General features: G+C 37.4%; 1 protein-coding gene across 1 annotated transcript in view; it reads right to left on the minus strand.

The window, feature by feature from the left end:
• PFDN1 (prefoldin subunit 1) overlaps window positions 1-21,682 on the minus strand; it is a 71,071-nt gene that overhangs the window by 29,072 nt on the left and 20,317 nt on the right. Inside the window, exon 3 of the mRNA XM_021701833.2 lies at window positions 5,860-5,944. Coding sequence (XP_021557508.1) covers window positions 5,860-5,944 — 85 coding nt within the window. The remainder of the gene's footprint in view (window positions 1-5,859; window positions 5,945-21,682) is intronic.

Below are 21,682 nucleotides of genomic sequence, written 5' to 3' on the forward strand. Positions count from 1 at the left end.
GTCTGTTATAAAAATATTTTCTCATTAATCCCAGTAAAATGACTACAGCCCAAAGAATACCCAACATTTGGGTAGTATTTTGTAAATATGGAGTTTTAAGAAGAAAAAGACAGTAAGACTGTCTTCCCAATAAGCTAGTACTTACCTTTACCCTTCTAGTAAGTAATGTAACTCCCTATCAAGGGAACATGAAGGCAGGGTTATAGTACCCCCACCTCTGCTCCATAAAAAAGGGCCAGCAAGTGAGGCCACTAGATTGGATGACAATGTAGGGACAGCATAAGAGAGTTTATTAAGAGCTAAACAAATTCCAGGTAAGCTTTGCACTCATAAACAACAGCTGGGGGGGAAATCTACAGAAGGCAAAAAAAAAAAAAAAAAAAGAACAGACATGCATAAAAGGGAGTCTAGGAAATATGAATGAAATTGGGTTTGCATTTCAAAGAAGCTGAATCAGATAAGCACCTATGTCATTCAAAAGGTGTATCCATAGTGTCATTTGTATAGATTATTGGCAGGAAGTGAGGAGGCATACAGAGTGGGCCAAGTTAACAGCTTTGATCAAAAACTGAAACTACAGATCCAGACACAAAACAATCTTAGAGATGAAAACATGCTTAATGGAAACAGCCTGGCCTTTGTCTGCTGACTTATGTATAAACTGTGACTCCCCAACTATATTTTAAGGTATCTTAGGGTAAAAATTAAATGATGATGATAAGTAAATAGGATTAAGACAAAACAGGTTGAACTGGCAAGAAATGCTAGGACCCAGAAGAAAACACTGTAGATCTGAAAGGAGAAGCAACAACTCCTCCTTGGGAAGAACTATTTAGAGCTCTGAATCTGTATCAAGCTTCCCAAGCAATAGAAAACCCTATTTTTATTTTTTTTTTTAATTTTATTTATTTATTTGACAGAGAGAGAAACAGTGAGAGAGGGAACACAAGCAGGGGAAGTGAGAGAGGGAGAAGCAGGCTTCCCGCGGAGCAGAGAGCCCGATGCGGGGCTCGATCCCAGGACCCCGGGATCATGACCTGAGCCGAAGGCAGACGCTTAACGACTGAGCCACCCAGGCGCCCCAGGAAACCCTATTTTTAAAGATTTCATTTATTTATTTGAGAGAGAGTGAGTGGTGGGGAGGGGCAGAGGCAGAAGCAGACTCCCTGCTCAACGGAGAGCCCAACACAGGGCTCGATCCCAGGACCTTGAGATCATGACCCGAGCCCAAGGCAGCTGCTTAACCAACTGAGCCACCCAGGTGCCCCCAGTAAACCCTATTTGTAATTACCTCAAGTGGTGTTGGTTCATATGTTCAAATTACCACACTATGGTATGAAACTAATAAAATCATTACGGAGAACAAGGAAAAAGGACCTGATTTAAGACTGAGGAATCAGAAAATGCTTCTTAGAAGTAGCCCTAAACTAAGATCTTGAGTATTAATATATGGAGCCACTAATAACTGCAGGAGGAGAAAGTTCCCCAATGGAGGAAACTATTTTTTCCAAAGACCTAGTAGAAACAAAGCACAGCAAGTTCTAAAAACAGAATATTTCTGAATGGCTGGAGTATACAGTGTAAAAGAAGGCAAAGGAAATGAGGGAGATGAGAGAAATAGACAGGAGTCATTTCATAAAAACCCTTGAAGGTATGGTAACAAGTCTGAACTTTACCCAAGAACAATGATGAGTTTTACACAGAGGAGTAATAGGACCAGATTTTCTAATATGTTACAAAGGACATCCTAGCTTAAATACATTAAATGGATTGATGGGGAAAAACCAGATTAAAAAAAGAAAAGAAAAAGAAAACAAAAACAAGAACAACCAGTTAAGATGCTACTGCAGGGGCGCCTGGGTGGCTCAGTTGGTTAAGAGGCTGCCTTCAGCTGAGGTCATGATCTCAGGGTCCTGCGATCAAGCCCCACATCAGGTTCCCTGCTCTGTGGGGAGCCTGCTTCTCCCTCTCCCTGCCACTCCCCCTGCTTGTGCTTTCTCTGTCAAATAAATAAAATCTTTAACAACAACAAAAAGATGCAACTGCAGATGGTGGGAACAGCTGCTTTAAAGGTATGGGGAAGAATTCCAGAAGGAAATACCACTTCACAGAGAAAATAGGGAAGAAGTTAATATTCAGAAATATACGAATTTTCCAGAACTGGGAGGCCTGGGTGGCTCAGTCAGTTAAGTGTCTGCCTTCAGCTCAGGTCATGATCCCAACATCCTGGGATGGAGCCCCGCATTGGGCTCCCTGCTAAGCAGGGAGTCCGCTTCTCTCTCTCCCTCTGCTCCTCCCCCAGCTCCTGCTCTTTCTCTCTCTCAAAGAAATAAAATAAAATCTTTAAAAAAAAAAAAAAAAGAATTTTCCAGACTGATGGAAGATCTTAATCCTCAGATTCAGGAAACTCAACTTAAACCAAGTAGGATTAAGAAAAAAATAAAAAGACTAACTCCACACCTAAACATATCCCAAAGAAACCACAAACCATGAAAGACAAAGAGAATATTAAAAGTAACCAGAGTGGGAGCACCTACGTGGCTCAGGTCATGGTCCCAGGGTCCTGGAATTGAACCCCACATCAGGTTCCCTGCTCAGCAAGGAGCCTGCTTCTCCCTCTCCCCGGCCCCTGCTCCTGCTCTCTCACTCTCTCAAATAAATAAATAAAATCTTAAAAAAAAAAAAAAAAAGTAACCAGGGGGGTGCCTGAGTGGATCAATCGGCTGGGCGGCTGACTCTTGGTTTTGGCTCAGGTCATGATCTCAGGGTCCTGGGATCCAGCCCCATGTTGGGCTCCATGCTCGGCAGGGTGTCTGCTTGAGGATTCTCTCTCTTCCTCTTCCCCACCCCCCACTCGTGTGCACGCTCTCTCACTCTCAAATAAATTTTTTAAAACAATAAATAAATAAAAGTAACCAGAGAAAAAATACAAAGGAACAACAACTAAGCTGACAGATGACTTCTCAACAGCAACAACAAAAGCCAGAAGTCAGCAGAATACTATTTTTAAAAGACCTGAGAAATTCCCAAACATATAAAGCAAAATGAAATCTATCCTCTGAACTATGTATACAGTAATAATGAGCACTTAAATACATGGAGAGTAATCTCTAAACACCAATGCCCACTAAGCTGAAAGATGAAGGAGAAACTGATAAGTATCATCATGGAGATTTGACATATCTCTCTCAATAACTAACTGAATAATCAGGAAAAAAAATCAGTGCTTTTGTGATATTAAAAAAACATGTAAAATAAAAGATTAAAAAGAAAAAGACACAATAAAATGTTCTAGGAAAGAAGTTGGGGTTTAATTCTGCTAGTTTTTTGTAGCTGTAATTAGCATTTCAAATAAGTACCAACAAGCCAGCTAATCTACTTCCATTATCTGGCAGATATCAGGATACTCTACCAGTATTTGAGAAACTCCAAAAAAAGGTAACTTGGGGAAAAAAAATTTCCTGGGGTGCCTGGGTGGCTCAGCTGGTTAAGTGTCCAACACTTGATCTCAGCTCAGGTCTTGATCTCAGGGTCGTGAGTTCAAGCCCCGTGCTGGGCTCCACACTCGGTGTGGAGCTTACTTAAAAAAAAAATCCTAATACTCATCAAAACTAAACGATATGCTATAATCATCATCTGTGGCAATTTTACCATAATATTCTTTTTAATTATAAAAGTTAACACATGCTTTAATTTATCCAATGCAAAGATTTTAAGAAAAAAATAATTTCATGCCCATATCCCACCTAATTTCCTTAGAGTAACCAGTGTTAATATAATATATATACTGACATATCTTTTTTTTTTAAGATTTTATTTATTTGACAGAGAGAGAGAGAAGTCACAAGCAGGGGGAGCAGCAGAGGGAGAGGGAGAAGCGGGCTCCCTGCTGAGCAGGGAGCCTGACCCGCGCAGGGCTTGATCCCAGGACCCCGGTATCACAACCTGAGCCGAAGGCAGACCCTTAACTGACTGAGCCACCCATGCGCCCCCTGAAATATCATTTTGAATGTTTATATAGGGCTCTTATTTTTTGTGTTTTCATAAAAAGAGAATCATATATACAATACTTTACATCTGGTTACTTATTCATCAGGATAATTTTTAGACGTATTTACCTACAGCTGCAAAAACAGGTTTTCAGTTATCCACATGAAATAGTTTTATTTGGAGTTTTTTTTTTTTTAAGATATTTTAAAAATATTTTATTTATTTATTTGACAGAGAGAGATCACAAGTAGGTGGTTTTTGAAGTTACTCTGAGAACAGTAGAAGATACAAAATTCAATCTAGAACAGTTGGGCTAACAAAAATGATAAAATAGGACACAATAATAAGCTGGTTACTAAAAGATAAGTTTTTCTTTTTTTTGTTTGTATGCTTAATTGTTTTGTTTTTTACAATACACCTTTCTAAGCTACAAATCTATTATCAAGTTTGTTTAAATTATGGTCAGTAGTCAAACAAAAATAAACCTAAGTAACCTAAGACACTACATACCAGGCCATGCCAAGTTGGTGCCCCTAAGAAACCCCCGGGAGGATACAGGGGGTGTCTCACCAATTCCGTAGAGGGCTGAGTCAGATTCTGAACTACCGCCTCACACAGTACTCACACAAATTAGATAAAGTGACCTATGAAGTCATTGTAACCACCCCCATTTCAGGAAATCTTGGCCCCAAAGAAATAACAACCAATCTTTTGCCCAGGCCAACTTTTACTATATACAGGATGGACCTTCTACTCAAGCCCAAGAAGAGTATCTCATCAAAGGCTTTAATGTATATGGTAAATGTAATAAATTCCAATTATCCAAAAATTTACTAAGTTACTCTTACCCCTCACCTTTTCCCCTAGCAGAAAAAAAAATTGTTTTCCGGGCGCCTGGGTGGCTCAGTTGGTTGAGCGACTGCCTTCAGCTCAGGTCATGATCCTGAAGTCCCTGGATCGAGTCCCGCATCGGGCTCCCTGCTCGGCAGGGAGTCTGCTTCGTCCTCTGACCCTATCCCCTCTCATGTGTTCTCTCTCTCTCAAATAAATAAATAAAATCTTTAAAAAAAAAAAAAAAAAAAAAAAAAAAAAAAAAAAAAAAAAAAAAAAATAAAAAAAAAAAAAAAAAAAAAAAAAAAAAAAAAAAAAAAAAAATTGTTTTCCTCACTGCAGCATCATCCTTCAGATAGTTATACCTAATCTATGTTAAACGAATTGCAATATGAGACATATATCAAGATCCTTTAAATATTATTATCATCACCCACTCTCATGCCGATCCACCACAATAGGTGGTGTTTAAATATATACTGCATGTTTTCCTTTTTTCTTTTCTCTTTTTTTTTTTTTTTTAAAAGATTTATCTATTTTACTGAGAGGGAGAACGAATGGGAGAAGCAGAAGGAGAGAGAAACCTAAGCAGACTCCGTGCTGAGGAGGGAGCCCATCGCTGGGGGTTCAATCTCATGACCCTGAGACCACGACCCGAGCCAAAACCAAGAGTTGGACACCTAACTTACTGTGCTGCCCAGGCGCCCCTGCTTTGCTTTTAAAAACAGACATGTTCATTTGAAGGCAATGGAGAAAATACATTCAGATTAACAGCATCCTATCTTCTTCAAAAATCTCTACATCTCCCAGAGACTATTCTTTTTTCTTCCCCCCTTTTTTTTTTCTTTTCCTTTGGGGGAGGGGGGAGGAGTGTCTTGCACACTGCCATGAATATGACTGGTTTATTGCTCTAAAACTCAATTAGAATGAAAACAACGTGACATGACTTTGGCAGGCATACGTTTTCATTTAACATGAGAGTGAGATAATAACCTTTTTCTTAAAATTTACTACTGTCAATATTCACTCAAAACTTACTTCTAATTCTTTAATTTTTTCTTCTGCTATTTTCTGTTTCTCTAACAGTTGATTGTGAATTGCCTCCTTGGACTGAAGAATAAACCTACAAAACACAAAAAAGTTGAAGATTAAGTCACATGACCACCATAATCGTCAAAATCAACAGCTACATACTACAGATATTAAACTAAGAAAATTAAAACAATGATCTTCTAATTCAGGACCAATAAAATGCATTGCTTTGTTAATGTGACAAACTCAGGAAACCACCACAAGTTTAAGCCTTGGCTGAGAAGGACTAAAAGTTTGAAAGAAAATTCTGCTTACTACTCTAAGAAGGGAATTAAGCTTTAAGATTCACAAATAAATGAAAAAAATTAAAGGGATAAAAATCTATCACAGGCTAAAAGTTAATAAAAATCCACCATTTTTATTTTTTCAATTGTCTAGATCAACTTTTATCTAGATATTTTTTTAAAAGTATTTATAAGTTAGAGCTCCCCCTCCAATCTTTTTAAACTTTTTTTTTGTAACAGCACTAACTCATGACCTTTTAAAGTCACAATCAAGTACTGTGTTAGGATCAATGCATTAGTGTTTATAGGAGTTCCTCAAACAAAAAGCACTGTATAAAGCCTAGTATCTTTTATTATTATTTCCAGAGTTTATAATACCTCTGAAAAGCTCAAAATGCACAAGTGGAAAATTTCAACTTTTTCCATTTTACAGTCAGATACATTATTTACAACTGATGAGAGTGGAAATATGAGGAAGCTTTAATAATTAGCACTGAATCTCTTTTGTGAACCTATGTTCATAAGTCTTGCTACATGTAGGGAAAGAAGAATAAACTATTTTGTAGCCTCAAAAAAGTGAAATGAACTCTTTCCCTTCTACTGGAATCAAGTGTTGAACTAGGCTATAACAGATTTCCATTAAAGATTGCAATTAATTAGGCAGATGGCTTCTTCTCTTTGCATATAACTTAAGAGTTTAGCAACAAAGAACTAAACTTCATTTCTTTTTGTTGTTGTTTTTATTGAAGTATAATTGACAAATAATATTTTTAGTCCCATGTGTACAACACAGTGATTCAATATTTGTATATACTACAAACTACCACAGTAAGTCATCATCTCTAACCATATAAAGTTAATATAATATTGTTGATTGTATTCCCCATGCTGTACATTATATCCCCAAGACTTAAGTTATTTTTATAACTGGAAATTTGTACCTCTTAATCCCCTTACCAATTTTGCCCTCCAACAGCTCCCCACCCCTAACTCTGTATCTATGAGTCTGGGTTTTGTTTTCTTTGTTCTGTTTTTTTTAGACTCCACTGGTAGTGAAATCACTTGGTATTTGTCTTTCTCTGTCTGACTTACTTCACTTAGCATAATATCCTCTAGGTACATCCATGTTGTCATAAATGCCAATATTTCATTATTTTTATGGCTGAGTACTATTCCATTGTGTTTATGTGTGTGTTTTCTCATGTGTCCGTTGGCCATCTGTATGTCTTCTTTGGAAAAACGTCTATTCATATCTTCTGCCCGTTTTTTTCCCAAGTATATCTTTTTTTAATTTAATTTTTTTATTAACATATAATGTATGGATTCAGGTGTACAGGTCTGTGATTCATCAGTCTTACACAATTCACAGCGCTCACCATAGCACATACCTTCCCCAATGTCCATCACCCAGCCACCCCATCCCTCCCACCCCCCTCCACCCCAGAAACCCTCAGTTTATTTCCTGAGATTAAGAGTCTCTTATGGTTTCTCTCGCTCTCTGGTTTCATCTTGTTTCATTTTTCCCTCCCTTCCCCTATGATCCTCTGTCTCGTTTCTCAAATTCCTCACATCAGTGAGATCATATGATAATTGTCTTTCTCTGATTGACTTATTTTGCTCATTTTTTAATTGGATTGGGTTTTTTTTTGTTTGTTATTGAGTTGTAGGAGTTCTTTGTATATTTTAGATAGTAACCCCTTATCAGAAATATGATTTGCATGGACGCCTGGGTGGCTCAGTCAGTTAAGCGGCTGCCTTTGGCCCGGGTCATGATCCCAGGGTCCTGGGATCGAGTCCCACATCAGGCTCCTTGCTCAGCAGGGAGCCTGCTTCTCCCTCCCTCTCCCTCTGCTTGTGCTCTCTCTGTCAAATAAATAAAATCTTAAAAAAAAAAAAAGAAATATGATTTGCAAATAACTTCTCCCATTCAGTAGTTTACCTTTTCATTATGTTGATGGTTTCCTTTTCTGTACAGAAACTTTTTAGTTTGATGTAGTCCCACTCATTTATTTTTGCTTTTATTACTCCTACTTTGGGAGTTAGATGCAAACAACAACAAAAACAAAACAAAAAACCTCACTAAGACTAATACAAGGAGCTTACTACCTGTATTTTCTTCTGGGAGTTTTACTTGCTTTAAGTCTTACACTGAAGTTTTTAATGCACTTTAAGTTAATTTTTGTATATGATGTAAGACTGTGGTCCAGTTTTCCAACACCATTTACTGAAGAGACTACCCTTTCCCCACTGTATATTCTTGCCTCCTTTGTCATAAATTAATTGACTATATATACATGGGTTTACTTCTGGACTCTCTATTCTGTTTCACTGACCTGTGTATCTCCCTTTAACAGAAAGCCAAATAAGAAAACATATCAAGGTGGCAATATGTAGTTTTCTCTATCAACCACAAACAACAACAACCCAACACAAAACCAAACAACAACAACAACAAAAAACCACCACTGTGTCTAGGGTGGGTTTTTACCAAGAGGATCTGTTATTATAGACATAAAACAAGTAAAAACAGACCAAAAATGGCAACTCCAGCTTTGTCCAGACAACTGGGAGAAAACTGCTCTTCTTCTTTATAAATACACCCTGTCATATATAATACAACCTGGTAAAGTTCTCTTTCACTCCACCAATAATTAATCTTGTTAATGTCCTGATGTGGACAGTCCACATCACTTAACTGATGATCCTGGTCTTCAGCAGTAAGTTGATCCTTTGTTAAAATCCTACTCCTATAGTCACTGCCAAGATAGTGCACATTCATGCAAAATAAGGATTTCTATATAACCTTTTGTGACCAAAATATTCTTATTAGTCCAAGAGATAGGTGCTGTTTCTGGTAAGACTATGATTTACTGAATATTCTTCTCAGAACTATTTAGTACAGGAGTGCCTGGGTGGCTCAGATGGTTAAGAGGCTGCCTTCGGCTCAGGTCATGATCTCCAGGTCCTGAGATCGAGCCCCATGTTGGGCTCCTCACTAAGTGGGGAGTCTGCTTCTCCCTCTCCCTCTGCCTCTCCCCCTGCTTGTACTCTGTTTCTCTCTCTCAAATAAATAAAATCTTTAAAAAAAACTATTTAGTACAGTATTTGAAGAGCAAAGTGTTTTAACTACATTAAGTCTCAGTGATACCACGTAAAAAGTTATTATAAATCTAGGCCCAAAAGTCACCAAATTATGTCATTAGATGCACAATTTTACTAACAAAGCCTTTTAGCCATAGAAATAATTTTCAGAATAAAATATACATTTTTAAATAGCACTGACTGCTGGCCAGTGAGTAGTATTCTCAAATAATAGGTCATCAGACATTACCTTTATTAGTGTCTGGGAAATTTTCAAAGCTAAGATTAGAGATCAAGTCATTACTTATGTGGCCTTTAAAAATAAAGTATCTGAACAGATACTAAATCCCTTGAGCAGAAAATAAAATTACTAGAAAGCAAGAACACTCAACAACAAAAACATGTTTTTCCATGGCCACACACCCCTTAGGTAGCTATACTGGACTATGCCAACTTCAAAGGCCAGAGAGATGTCACTGAAGCTAGCCAATTTACTATAAGCCTAAGGACATCTCAGCCATAAAAGTTTTAAACAAGGATGAGTATTGCGTAAACACAAATGTTTACCTCAGTGAGTAGTCACATTGTAAAATTCAAACAAAAAACCTTATGGAAAATTTGGTTTAGTCCTTTATTTATTTTTTTTTTTAAGATTTTATTTTATTTATTTGACAGAGAGAGAGAGAGACAGCTAGAGAGGGAACACAAGCAGGGGGAGTGGGAGAGGGAGAAGCCGGCTCCTGGCTGAGCAGGGAGCCTGATGCGGGGCTCGATCCCAGGACCCTGGGATCATGACCTGAGCCAAAGGCAGACGCTTAACAACTGAGCCACCCAGGCGCCCCAGTCCTTTATTTTTAAAAAACGCCAACCGGGGGCGCCTGGGTGGCTCAGTCGTTAGGCGTCTGCCTTCAGCTCAGGTCATGATCCCAGGGTCCTGGGATCGAGCCCCGCATCGGGCTCCCTGCTCAGCAGGAAGTCTGCTTCTCCCTCTCCCACTCCCCCTGCTTTTGTTCCCCCTCTCACTGTGTCTCTCTGTGTCAAATGAATAAAATCTTAAAAAAAAAAAAAACTCCAACCATAAATCCAATGAAGATTGGGAAGGGCCCCAAGAAACATCTGAACTTGTGGAAAAAGTCTTTAGAAACATTTTATCTGTTGTTAAAAGGAGCTAAATTATCACATGCTATTTTGAAAACACATAATAATGTAATTATGAGTCATGTATCATAAATAAATATTAGGCACATAGTTTCTCAAAGTAGAGAATCTCACAGAGATCCTGCCTGATAGCTTATGGAAAGCCAAATGGTAGATAAAGGATTCTGCAGTTCAAAATGTGCCACAAAGGAAAAATAAACTGTGAAGAGGAAAGTTATTTTTATTTGACAAATGACATGCAAAGAATGTGCTTACAATATTCAGGATTATATATTCTAGACTAGAGTCACTGCTTTGTAAAAAGGCCTCTACATATGTGGCCCTGCACTGTCAACTTTCAAGCACAAGTAGCCTGCTATTTAATTTCCTCATTTATTTAGAATTATGCCACCTGAAATACATTTTTTTAAAATACATAACTTTTATGATGGCTTTTGTGTTTGTTTCTTGAGAAACATCAGAGGCTATGTTCTGAACTGTCCTGCAGGTTGCTATGTGACTTCCACTTTCTAATGACTCAGCATGAATCAAGAGTGTTGTTTACCTGCCCAAAATATAATCCAAGATGAGTGATAATGTTGTCTTTTGGGTATGCTCACCTGGACATAAACTATTCAGACACAACAATATGCTTATGATAATGTATTTTGTATGGGTGGGAAACTTTTAGAGGTTATCTGAAAACATATGGCATTTAGGGCATTCACAAATTAAGTGGCACAGAAAAGGATGAATAAGAATGAGTCTATCTTGGGGCACATGGGTGGCTCATTTGGTTAAGCATCTGACTCTTGATCTCAAGCTCAGGTCTTGATCTCAGGGTCTTGAGTTCAAGGCCCATGTTGGGCTCCATGCTGAGCGTGGAGCCCACTTAAAACAGAAAGAATGAGTCTATCTGGCTTCTTTGCCTCATCCCACTAGTGATGAAAACTACTACCATATACATACAAAGATCTACGTGCAAAAAAACTTTTGTCATAACTTTTTTTAGCAAGGAAGAACTAAAATCCCTTAGTAAAGAAGAAATTTTAAAATTATGGTACATTCAGGGCACCCAGCTGGCTAAGTCGGTGGAGCGTGCGACTCTTGATCTCAGGGTTTTAAGTTTGAGCCCCACCTTGGGTGTAGAGATTAAAAATAAAATCTTTAAAAAACAGATAAAATGGGCACCTGGGTGGCTCAGTTGTTAAGTGTCTGCCTTCGGCTCAGGTCATGATCCCAGGGTCCTGGGACTGAGCCCCGCATCAGGCTCCCTGCTCAGCGGGAAGCCTGCTTCCCCCTCTCCCACTCCCCCTGCTTGTGCTCCCTCTCTTGCTGTCTCTCTCCTCTGTCATACAAATAAATAAAATCCTTAAAAAGATAAATTAATAAAATAAAATTATGGCACATCCATATTGTGGAATACTGAGCAAGTAGAGACTTTCATTACCGGCATAATGGAGAATAGATACCCTGAACGTTCTTCCTATTAAAAACAAAGCAAAAAAAAAATTGTTTTTCTAACATTTTGCTGAGCAAACACACATGAAACATTCCAGAAGCCCCAAAGAAGTGAGATCAGGAATTCTGAAAGGTGTGAGAATGGTAAATTTGATTTCAACTTGAGAGTTCCTGCTGAATCCCAGAGACCTGGAGGATCCAACCTGGTAAAGAAACAGGAGATAAAACAGGAGATAAAACCTAGAAACCATCCAAAACAAAGATACTATTAGGAGAATCCTCAATTAAAGCCAGGTCCCCAAAGGGTTCCACCTTCAGTCAGAGTGAAGAAGAGTGGGTAAAAACAAAACAAAACAAAAAGAAACAATCAAACTTGTCTCTCAGTATGGTAAAATAGAAGAAACCTATCTATACCATGGAAGTAAATAAAATGAACAAACAAAAATGTCCCCTAAGCATGTATAACCAAAGGAAGGAGGGTGGGGGAATGGCAAAATGGGTGGAGAGGAGTGGGACATACACGCTTCCAGTTATGGAATGAGGTACAGCATAAGGAATACAGTCAGTGGTACTGAAAGGGCATTGTTTGATGACAGACAGTAGCTACACTCATGGTGAGCAGAACAGACTTCTTGAATCACTTTGTACACCTGAAACTAACACTGTATTTATTGTCAACTGTACTTCAGTTAAAAAATATTTTTAAAATTCAACACAATAAAAAAATGAAATATAGCGAAATTGAATTTTTTTTTAATTTGACTAAAGATACATCAGTCATATAGGAAGAGTATAATTTTCATATTTTAATTCTCAGGATGTAAATAACATTTCAAAACATAACCTATGACTTCTAATTTTTTTTAAATAGTTAAGCATGATATATATAAAAAAATTTCATTTTTACTCAGAAAAAAAAATTGGGTGTCTTTTTTTAATTAAGATATAACCAACATGTAACATTATATTAGTTTCAGATATCAGTTCTTACTGGAATATAAAGACTCTGCTATTTTCATTTTTTTAAGTAGCTATCAAAAAGCAAATGACAAGGGGCGCCTGGGTGGCTCAGCTGGTTAAGCATCTGCCTTCAGCTCAGGTCATGATCCCAGGGTTCTGGGATCGAGCCCCACATAAGGCTCCCTGCTCAGCAGTGAGTCTGTTTCTCCCTCTTCCTCTCCGCCTGCTTGTTCTCTCTCAAATAAATAAAATCTTTAAAAAAAAAAAAAAAAAAGCAAATGACAAATCAAGCAGATCATGAACTATTTCTTGAAGGAGACGTAACATTAAACAAACAATTAACAACTTCTAAAACTTATGTGAGCAGTGCTAAGAGTTGTTAAAGTCTCACTAAAGGTAATCCTCCATTTCCTAAAAATTAAAAAAAAAAGTATTTTAACTAAAAAAAGAATCAAAGAATGTGTAACCATAACTGGCCTTCTAATGGGTTATGGTCCAAATTCGACCTACTGTATGGTTTAGAAAATCTCCAGCACAGACTTTAATTTACAGTGTTCCTAATTAGGTGGGTGGCAGAGTTCAAGTAAACTTGATGATGGGTTAATAAAAATTAATCAAACTGAGAGAAAAAGCTATTAAAAAAAAATAAACTAACAAAACAAAAAAATAGGACACAGCATGCAAGACCTAAGAAACAATACTAAGCAGCCTAACATATGTGTAATTAGAGATCCAGAAGGAAAGAATGAAGAAGAAACACTTGAAGAGGGCGCCTGGGTGGCTCAGTTGGTTAAGCGACTGCCTTCCGCTCAGGTCATGATCCTGGAGTCCCGGGATCGAGTCCCGCATCAGGCTCCCTGCTCGGCAGGGAGCCTGCTTCTCCCTCTGACCCTCCCCCCTCTCATGTACTCTCTCTCATTCTCACTCTCTCAAATAAATAAATAAAATCTTTAAAAAAAAAAAAAAAGAAACACTTGAAGAAATAATGAACAAGAATTTCCTAAAACAAATTAAACAACAACAACAAAAAAAACCCCCACCAAATCATAGTTCCAAGACACCTGGAGAAACCCAAGCAAAATAAAATCAAAATCAAAACCAAGATGTAACAGGTAGCGTAATCAAACTACTGAAACTCAAAGATAAACAGAAAATCTTACAGGCAGCCAGAGAAATGACAGATTACATTTAGAAAAACAAAGGTAAGAGGGAGGCACAGCAAACTTTCTGTCACAAACTATATATGGCGGAAGACAATGGAATGACATTTTCAAAGTACTAAAAGAAAAAAGTTATTAACCCAGAAGTACATACAAAGTGAAAATATCTTTCAAAAATGAAGGAGAAGGGGCACCTGGGTGGCTCAGTTGGTTAAGCAGTCGACTCTGGATTCTGGCTCAGGTCATGATCCCAGAGTCCTGGGATCAAACCCTAAGTCAGTCTCTATACTTCAGTGGGGAGTCTGCTTGAGGATTCTTTATCACCCACTGCTCCTCCCCACCGGCTCATGCACACTTCCTTTCTCTGAAATAAATTAAAAAAAAAAAAAACAACTACTTTAAAAAATGAAGAAAAAATTCAAACAAACAAAAGCTGACACAATTTATTTTGGCAAATATCGACCATAAAAAATGTTATAATTAGTTCTTCAGCAGAAGGAATATAACAAGGCAACTTACAAAGAAATGAAAAGCACTGGAGACAGTATAATTTAAGATGAATATGAGATTTTTTTATCATTAGTCACATTTTTAAAAAGATTTTATTTACTTGAGAGAGAAAGAGGGAGAGAGAGAGAGCACAAGCAGGGAGTGGAGCAGAGGGAGAGGGCCAAGCAGACTCCACACTGAGCATGAGCCCAACGTGGGGTTTGATTCCATGACCCTGAGATCATGACCTGAGCCCAAATCAAGAGTCAGACACTCAACTGAGTGAGCCATCCACGCACTCCTATTGTTAGTCATTTTAAAAGATAGGTGACTGCCGGGGCGCCTGGGTGGCTCAGTCGGTTAAGCGGCTGCCTTCGGCTCAGGTCATGATCCTGGAGTCCTGGGATCGAGCCCCGCGTCGGTCTCCTTGCTCAGCGGGAAGTCTGCTTCTCCCTCTCCCTCTGCCTGCCTCTCTGCCTACTTGTGCTCTCTATCTATCTGTCAAATAAATAAATAAAATCTTTAAAAAAAAAAAAAAATAGGTGACTGCCTAATGCAGAGATTGGCAAACTATGGCCAGCAGTCCAATCCAGGTACATTCATTTGTTTTTGTTTATGGATATTCTTTCACAACAAAGGCAGAGTTAAGAGAGACTGTTGTGACAGAGATCATACCGCCAGCAAAGTCAAAAAATATTTACTATCTGGCCCATTACAAAACAAGCTTGCCAACTCCTGATCTAAAACAAACTATAAGGGCACCTGGGTGGCTCAGTCGGTTAAGCATCTGTCTTCAGCTCAGGTCATGATCTCAGGGTCCTGGGATCAAGCACCGCATCAGGCTCCCTGCTCAGTAGGGAGTCTGCTTCTCCCTCTGCCTACTGCTCCCCCTGCTTGTGCACGCTCTCGCTCTAATAAATTAAAAAAAAAATCTTTAAAAATAAATAAACTATAACACGTAAAAGGTATAACAGTAAAAAGAAAAAGGAATGGGGAAAGGGATTTGAAATATAATATTAAAGATGAAGCAATATAATAGTACTTAAAGGTAGACTGTAACAAAAACATACTGTAAAAACAGGAAAATCACTAATTTTTTTTAACTAAAGACTCATAAGCCAAAAATGAAGATAAAATAGGACCATAAAAAATAATCTAAAAGAGGGGTGCTGGGGTGGCACAGTTGGTTAAGCGTCCAACTCTTGGTTTCAGCTCAGGCTGTCATCTCAGGGTTGTGAGACTGAGCCCCACGTTGGGCTTTGTGCTCAGTGTAGAATCTGCCTGAGTTTCTCTCTATCCCTCTCCCCTTCTCCACCACACATGCTCCCTCTCTCTCTGAGATAAATAAATCTTAGGAAAAAAAAAAAAATATATATATATATATAATCTAAAAGAAGGCAGAAAAAAAAGGAAAAGGAATTAAGAACAAATGAAACAAAAAGAAAACAAGTAGCAGAGTGGCAGATTTCAATCCAACCACAGCAACAATTACTTGAAAAATAAATGATCTGAACATCCTAATGAGAAGGCACAAATTGTCAATTGGATTAAATATCATGACCCAACCATGCAATCACCAATAAATCTACCTTAAATGAAAAGACACATATAGGTTAAAAGTAAAAGCATGATCACACCCACTAGGGTGTAAATAATGAAAAAGATAGGTAATAACAAATGTTGGAGAGGATATAGAGAAACTGGAACCCTCATACATTGCTGGTGGATATGTAAAATAGCATAGCTGCTATGAAAAACATTCTGGCGGTTCCTCAAAATGTTAAATATAGAGTTACTTATGACCCAGCTATTCAACTTCTAGGAACATAGCCAAGAGAAAGAAAGAAAGAAACACACACACATATAAATATTCAAAGCAGATTATTCATGATAGTCAAAAAGTGGAAACAACTGAACTGTCAATTAACTGATGAATGGATAAATACAATGTGGTATATTCCTACAATGGAATATTACTCAGCAATGAAAAGGAATAAAGTACTGATTGATACATGCTACAACATGGATTAACCTTTAAAACATAATGCTGAGGGTGCCTGGCTGGCTCAGTAAGAAGAGCATGTGACTCTTGATTTTAGGGTCATGAGTTCAACCCCCACACTGGGTGTTCAAGATTAAATAAATAATTCTTAAAATAAAATAAGATAAATAAAACATAATGCTGAGAAGGCAAACACAATCATATATTATTGTATGATTCCATTTACATGAAATGTCCAGAGAATAGGCATATCTATACAGACAGAATGATTAGTGATTGCCTACAACCAAAAGAAGGGAGAAATATGGAATAACAACTATGGGTTCACTGATTCTTTTCATAGTGAAAAATATGTTCTGGAATTAGTGGCAGTGATTGCATAATTCCATGAATATTCTAAAAACCACTGATTTGTATGCTTTAAAGTGTTTAAAAAAGTGAATTTTATGTTACATGAATTTTATCTTAAAAAAAAAAAGCCAAAAGACTTTAAGAAACACTTCATCAAAGAAGACATGAAGATGACAATACTCAACATCATGAGTTATTAAAGGAATGCAAATTAAACCACAAGGACACACCATTATCTCCTGGAATGCCTAGAATAAACAACAACAAAAAAGGCAGTATCGAGTGTTAATAAAGATGCAAAGCAACTAGAACTCTCATACATAGATGGCTGGCAAAACGGTACAGCCACTTTGGAAAAGAGGTGGCAGGTTTGTTATAAACTTAAGCAATCACTCACCATTGAACACAGCAATCCTATTCCTAAGTTTATAACCAAGAAAAATATAAACATACATCTGTAAAAATAAAATCAAACTGTACACAAATATTTATGACTATTGTATTCATAATTGCCAAAAACTGGAAACTCAATGTCCATCGACTGGTAAATGGGGAAAACGTGGTACAGCCATACAATGAAATGCTATTTAGCAATAAAAAGAACAAAATATTGGGCGCCTGGGTGGCTCAGTTGGTTAAGCGACTGCCTTCAGCTCAGGTCATGATCCTGGAGTCCCAGGATCAAGTCCCGCACTGGGCTTTCTGCTCGGCAGGGAGTCTGCTTCTCCCTCTGCCTTTCACCCCACTCGTGCTCTCTCTCTCAAATACATAAAATCTTAAAAAAAAAACAAAAACTATTGATACACCTAACAACATCAAGAAATCTCAAAAGTTATACCAAGTCAAAGGCAACAGACACAAACAGTTATATACAGTATGCTTCCATTTACATAACATTCTAAAAAGGGAAAATAAGGGAAAAAATAAACCAATAGTTAATAGGGAGTAAGGGTAAAGAGAGAAGTATGACTAAGGACTGTTTTGAGGAGATGTAAATATTTCAAAACCAGACTGTGGTGTTAATTACACAACCATATATGTTTGTCAAAACATACAGAACTGTATGACTAAAAAGGGTAAATTTGGGGCACCTGGGTGGCTCAGTCGATTAAGCATCCGACTCTTGGTTTCAGTTCAGATCATGACATCATAGCTGTGGGATCCAGCCCCGCACCAGGCTCTGCACTCAGTGCAGAGTCTGCTTGAGTTTCTCTCTCTTTCTGCCCCTCCACACTGCCCCTCTCTCTAAAATAAATCTTTTAAAAAAAGAAAAAAAGAAAAACGATCAGGAAATGGTTTTATTTCCAACAAAATGGAAATAGATTAATCCTAGAATGACATTAACATAAGTACACATAAGAATTTCAAAGTGAGGGCGCCTGGGTGGCTCAGTCGTTAAGCGTCTGCCTTCGGCTCAGGTCATGATCCCAGGGTCCTGGGATCGAGCCCCGCATCGGGCTCCCTGCTCTGCGGGAAGCCTGCTTCTCCCTCTCCCACTCCCCCGGCTTGTGTTCCTGCTCTCGCTATGTCTCTCTCTGTCAAATAAATAAATAAAATCTTAAAAAAAAAAAAAGAATTTCAAAGTGACTGAAGAACATCCATTTTTTAAAAACTATGAAATAAAATCAGATACGTATCAAGAATAACTGAACAAAAAGAACCAAATTGTGAAAGTTAAAACTAATAAAAATAGGGTTGCCTGGGTGGCTCAGTTGGTTAAGTGGCTGCCTTCAGCTCAGGTCATGATTTCAGGGTCCTGGGATCAAGCCCCGTATAGGGCTTCCCTGCTCTGCAGGCAATCTGCTTCTCCTTCTCCTCTGCCCTTCCCCCTACTCGTGCTCTCTCACTCTCAAATAAATAAATGAAATCTTAAAAAAAAAAACTAATAAAAATAATTACAACTACAATAATTAGTTAAGGGATACATAAGATAAAAAGATATGAAATGGACGTGGATGGAACTAGAGGGTATTATGCTAAGCAAAGTAAGTCAATCAGAGAAAGACAATTATATGGTTTCACTCATATGTGGAATTTAAGAAAGAAAACAGAGGATCATAGGGGAAGGGAGGGAAAAATAAAACAAGATGAAATCAGAGAGGGAGAAAAACCATATGAAACTCTTAAGGATAGGAAATAAACTGAGGGATGCTGGAGAGGAGGGGAGGAGGGATGCTGGGGTAACTGGGTGATGGGCATTAAGGAGGACACATGATGTAATGAGCACAGGGTGTTGTATTTTTTTGCATCTATAATTCCTTTTGTAATTTAATTTTACAAATTACACCATGATAAAACAATAAAAATTACTCATGTCGCATATTTTCAAGATTTTATAAGTTAATCCAACGCATACCACAATAGATTTTTGTTGTTGTTTACATAGGAAGTTCTCATGGTTTTAGTATTGTACAAATTGAAGCTGAGACTACACTCAAAAATGAGTTTAGAAAATGGCATTACAAAAAACTGGGAATAGTAAAAAACCCATGCAGGGCTGCTATGCGGAAGCAAACTGGATGTTTTCACTGCCGTAACTCTTCAGTGCGGCCGAACTTAAAAACCAGTCCTCCAAAAAAGATGAAGGCATTTTGGAAAAATACAGCAATTCCAGGGTATACGATGGCTTTTTCTTTAGCAACATAACCTCCAAAGAGAATCCACACAGATGCAATCAGAGATCGAAAGGCCAGCATGAAGCCAACGAACAGCCAAATACGAGCACCTGAGCACAGGGTATTACATACAATTGATGAAATCACTGAACTCTACCTCTGAAACTCTTAATACACTATATGTTAATTAGTTGAATTTAAATAAAATTTTTTTTAAAAGATGTAAAATGTTACCATATGATTTCACTCATACATGTAATTTAAGAAACACAATAAATGAGCAAAGGAAAAAAAAAGATAGACAAACCAAGAAACAGACTCTTAACTATAGAGAACAAGGTGATGGTTGTGGGGTAGGGGAGGGGGTGAGGAGTGAGGATGGGTCAAACAGGTGATGGGGATTAAGGAGTACACCTGTCATGATGAGCACCGCGTGATAATGTATGGAATTATTGAATCACTATATTGTACACATGAAACTAATACAATACTGTATGTTAACAATATTGGAATTATGATTTAAAAACAAATAAACAAACAAATACAAATAAAACCATTCCTATTTAAAAAAAAGATGTAAAATGTGAAGTCAAAAACATAAAATGTTGCAGGACAGGAGTAATAACGTTAAGCTTTACAATGGGGTCAAACTTTTAAGTTGTTATCAACTTAAAAGACATCATTTTAGACATGTCATTGTATGTAAGCCTCAGAGTAACCACAAAGCAAAAACCTATAGTAAATACACAAAAAATAAAGAGAAAGGAATATAAGCCTACCACTAAAAAACTCATCAAACCACAAAGGAAAAGAGCAAGAGAAGCAAGGAACTGAGAAGAACCACAAAAACATCCAGAAACAATTAAGAAAATGGTAATATGCACAAATCTATCAAGAAGTACTTTATTGTTAGTGGACTAAATTCTCAAGTCAAAAGACAAGAGTGAATAAATAACACACATGACCCATCTACCCACTTCCTAAAAGATACTCCCTACAAGATGTGAAGACATATGCAAACTTAAAGTGAAAAAGATGGAAAAAGATATTCAACACAAATAGAAACCACAAGAAAGCTGGAGCAACTATACCTGTATCAAGATAGACTTTAAAACAAAGACTGTAATAACAGACAAAATAGGGCACTACATACTGATAAAGGAGTCAATCCAATAAGATGATATAACATTTGTAAATATTTACATGCCAATCATAGGAGCACCTAAATATAAAGCGAGGCAGGGCACCTGGCTGGCTCAGTCAGAAGCGCATGCGACTCTAGATCTTGGAGTTGTGAGTTCAAGCCCCACACTGTGTATAGAGATTACTTAAAAAATAAAAAATCTTTTAAAAAATAATTAAAGCAAATATTAACAAATCCAAAGGGAGAAACAGCAATACAATAATAGCAGGGCACTTTAATGCCCCTACTTCCATCAATGGATAGAAAATCACTAAGGAAACATCAGCCTTTATGACACATAACACCAAACAGACTTAATATTTACAGAACATTCCATCCAAAATCAACAGAATACACATTCTTCTCAAGTGCATATGAAACATTTCCCAAGTTAGATCATATGTTGGGCTACAAATTTTAATAAATCTGAGGACTGAAATCATATAAGGATCTTTTCATGAAACAAGAAATTAATTACATAAACTGGAATTTTACATAAAATTAATAAACTGGAAAATTCACAAATATGTAGAGACTAAACAACATGCCACTAAGCAACCAACGCATGAAAGAAGAAATCAAATGAGAAATAAAAAAATACTCTGAGATAAATGAAATTGGAAAGGCAAAATACCAAACTTTACAGGAAGAAACAAAAATCTCAAACAACCTAACTTTACACCTCAAGGATCTAAGGTTAAAAAAAAAAAGGAAAAAACAAGGCTCAAAGTTAGTGGAAAGGAGGAAATAACAAAGATTAGAGGACAGAGCATGAGAGTAAAAAGACAAGAGAAAAGATCAATGAAATTAAAAGCTGGTTCTCTGAAAAGATAAACAAGATAACCCTTTAGCTAGAATCATCAAGACAAAAAAAAAAAAAAAGAGATGACTCAACATCAGAAATGAAAGAGATGTTACAAATGATACCACAGAGGCTCCCCGGGTCCTGGGATCCAGTACTGCATTGGGCTCCCTGCCTCTCCCCACCCCCCTCATGCACTTACTCTAAAATAAATAAATAAATAAATTTTTAAAATGATACCACAGAAATACAGAAGATCATAAAAGACTGAACAATTATATGGCAACAAACTAGATAACCTAGA

The sequence above is a fragment of the Neomonachus schauinslandi genome, chromosome 7 (genome assembly GCF_002201575.2).
Source record: "Neomonachus schauinslandi chromosome 7, ASM220157v2, whole genome shotgun sequence".
In the NCBI taxonomy this organism is placed as follows: Eukaryota; Metazoa; Chordata; class Mammalia; order Carnivora; family Phocidae; genus Neomonachus; species Neomonachus schauinslandi.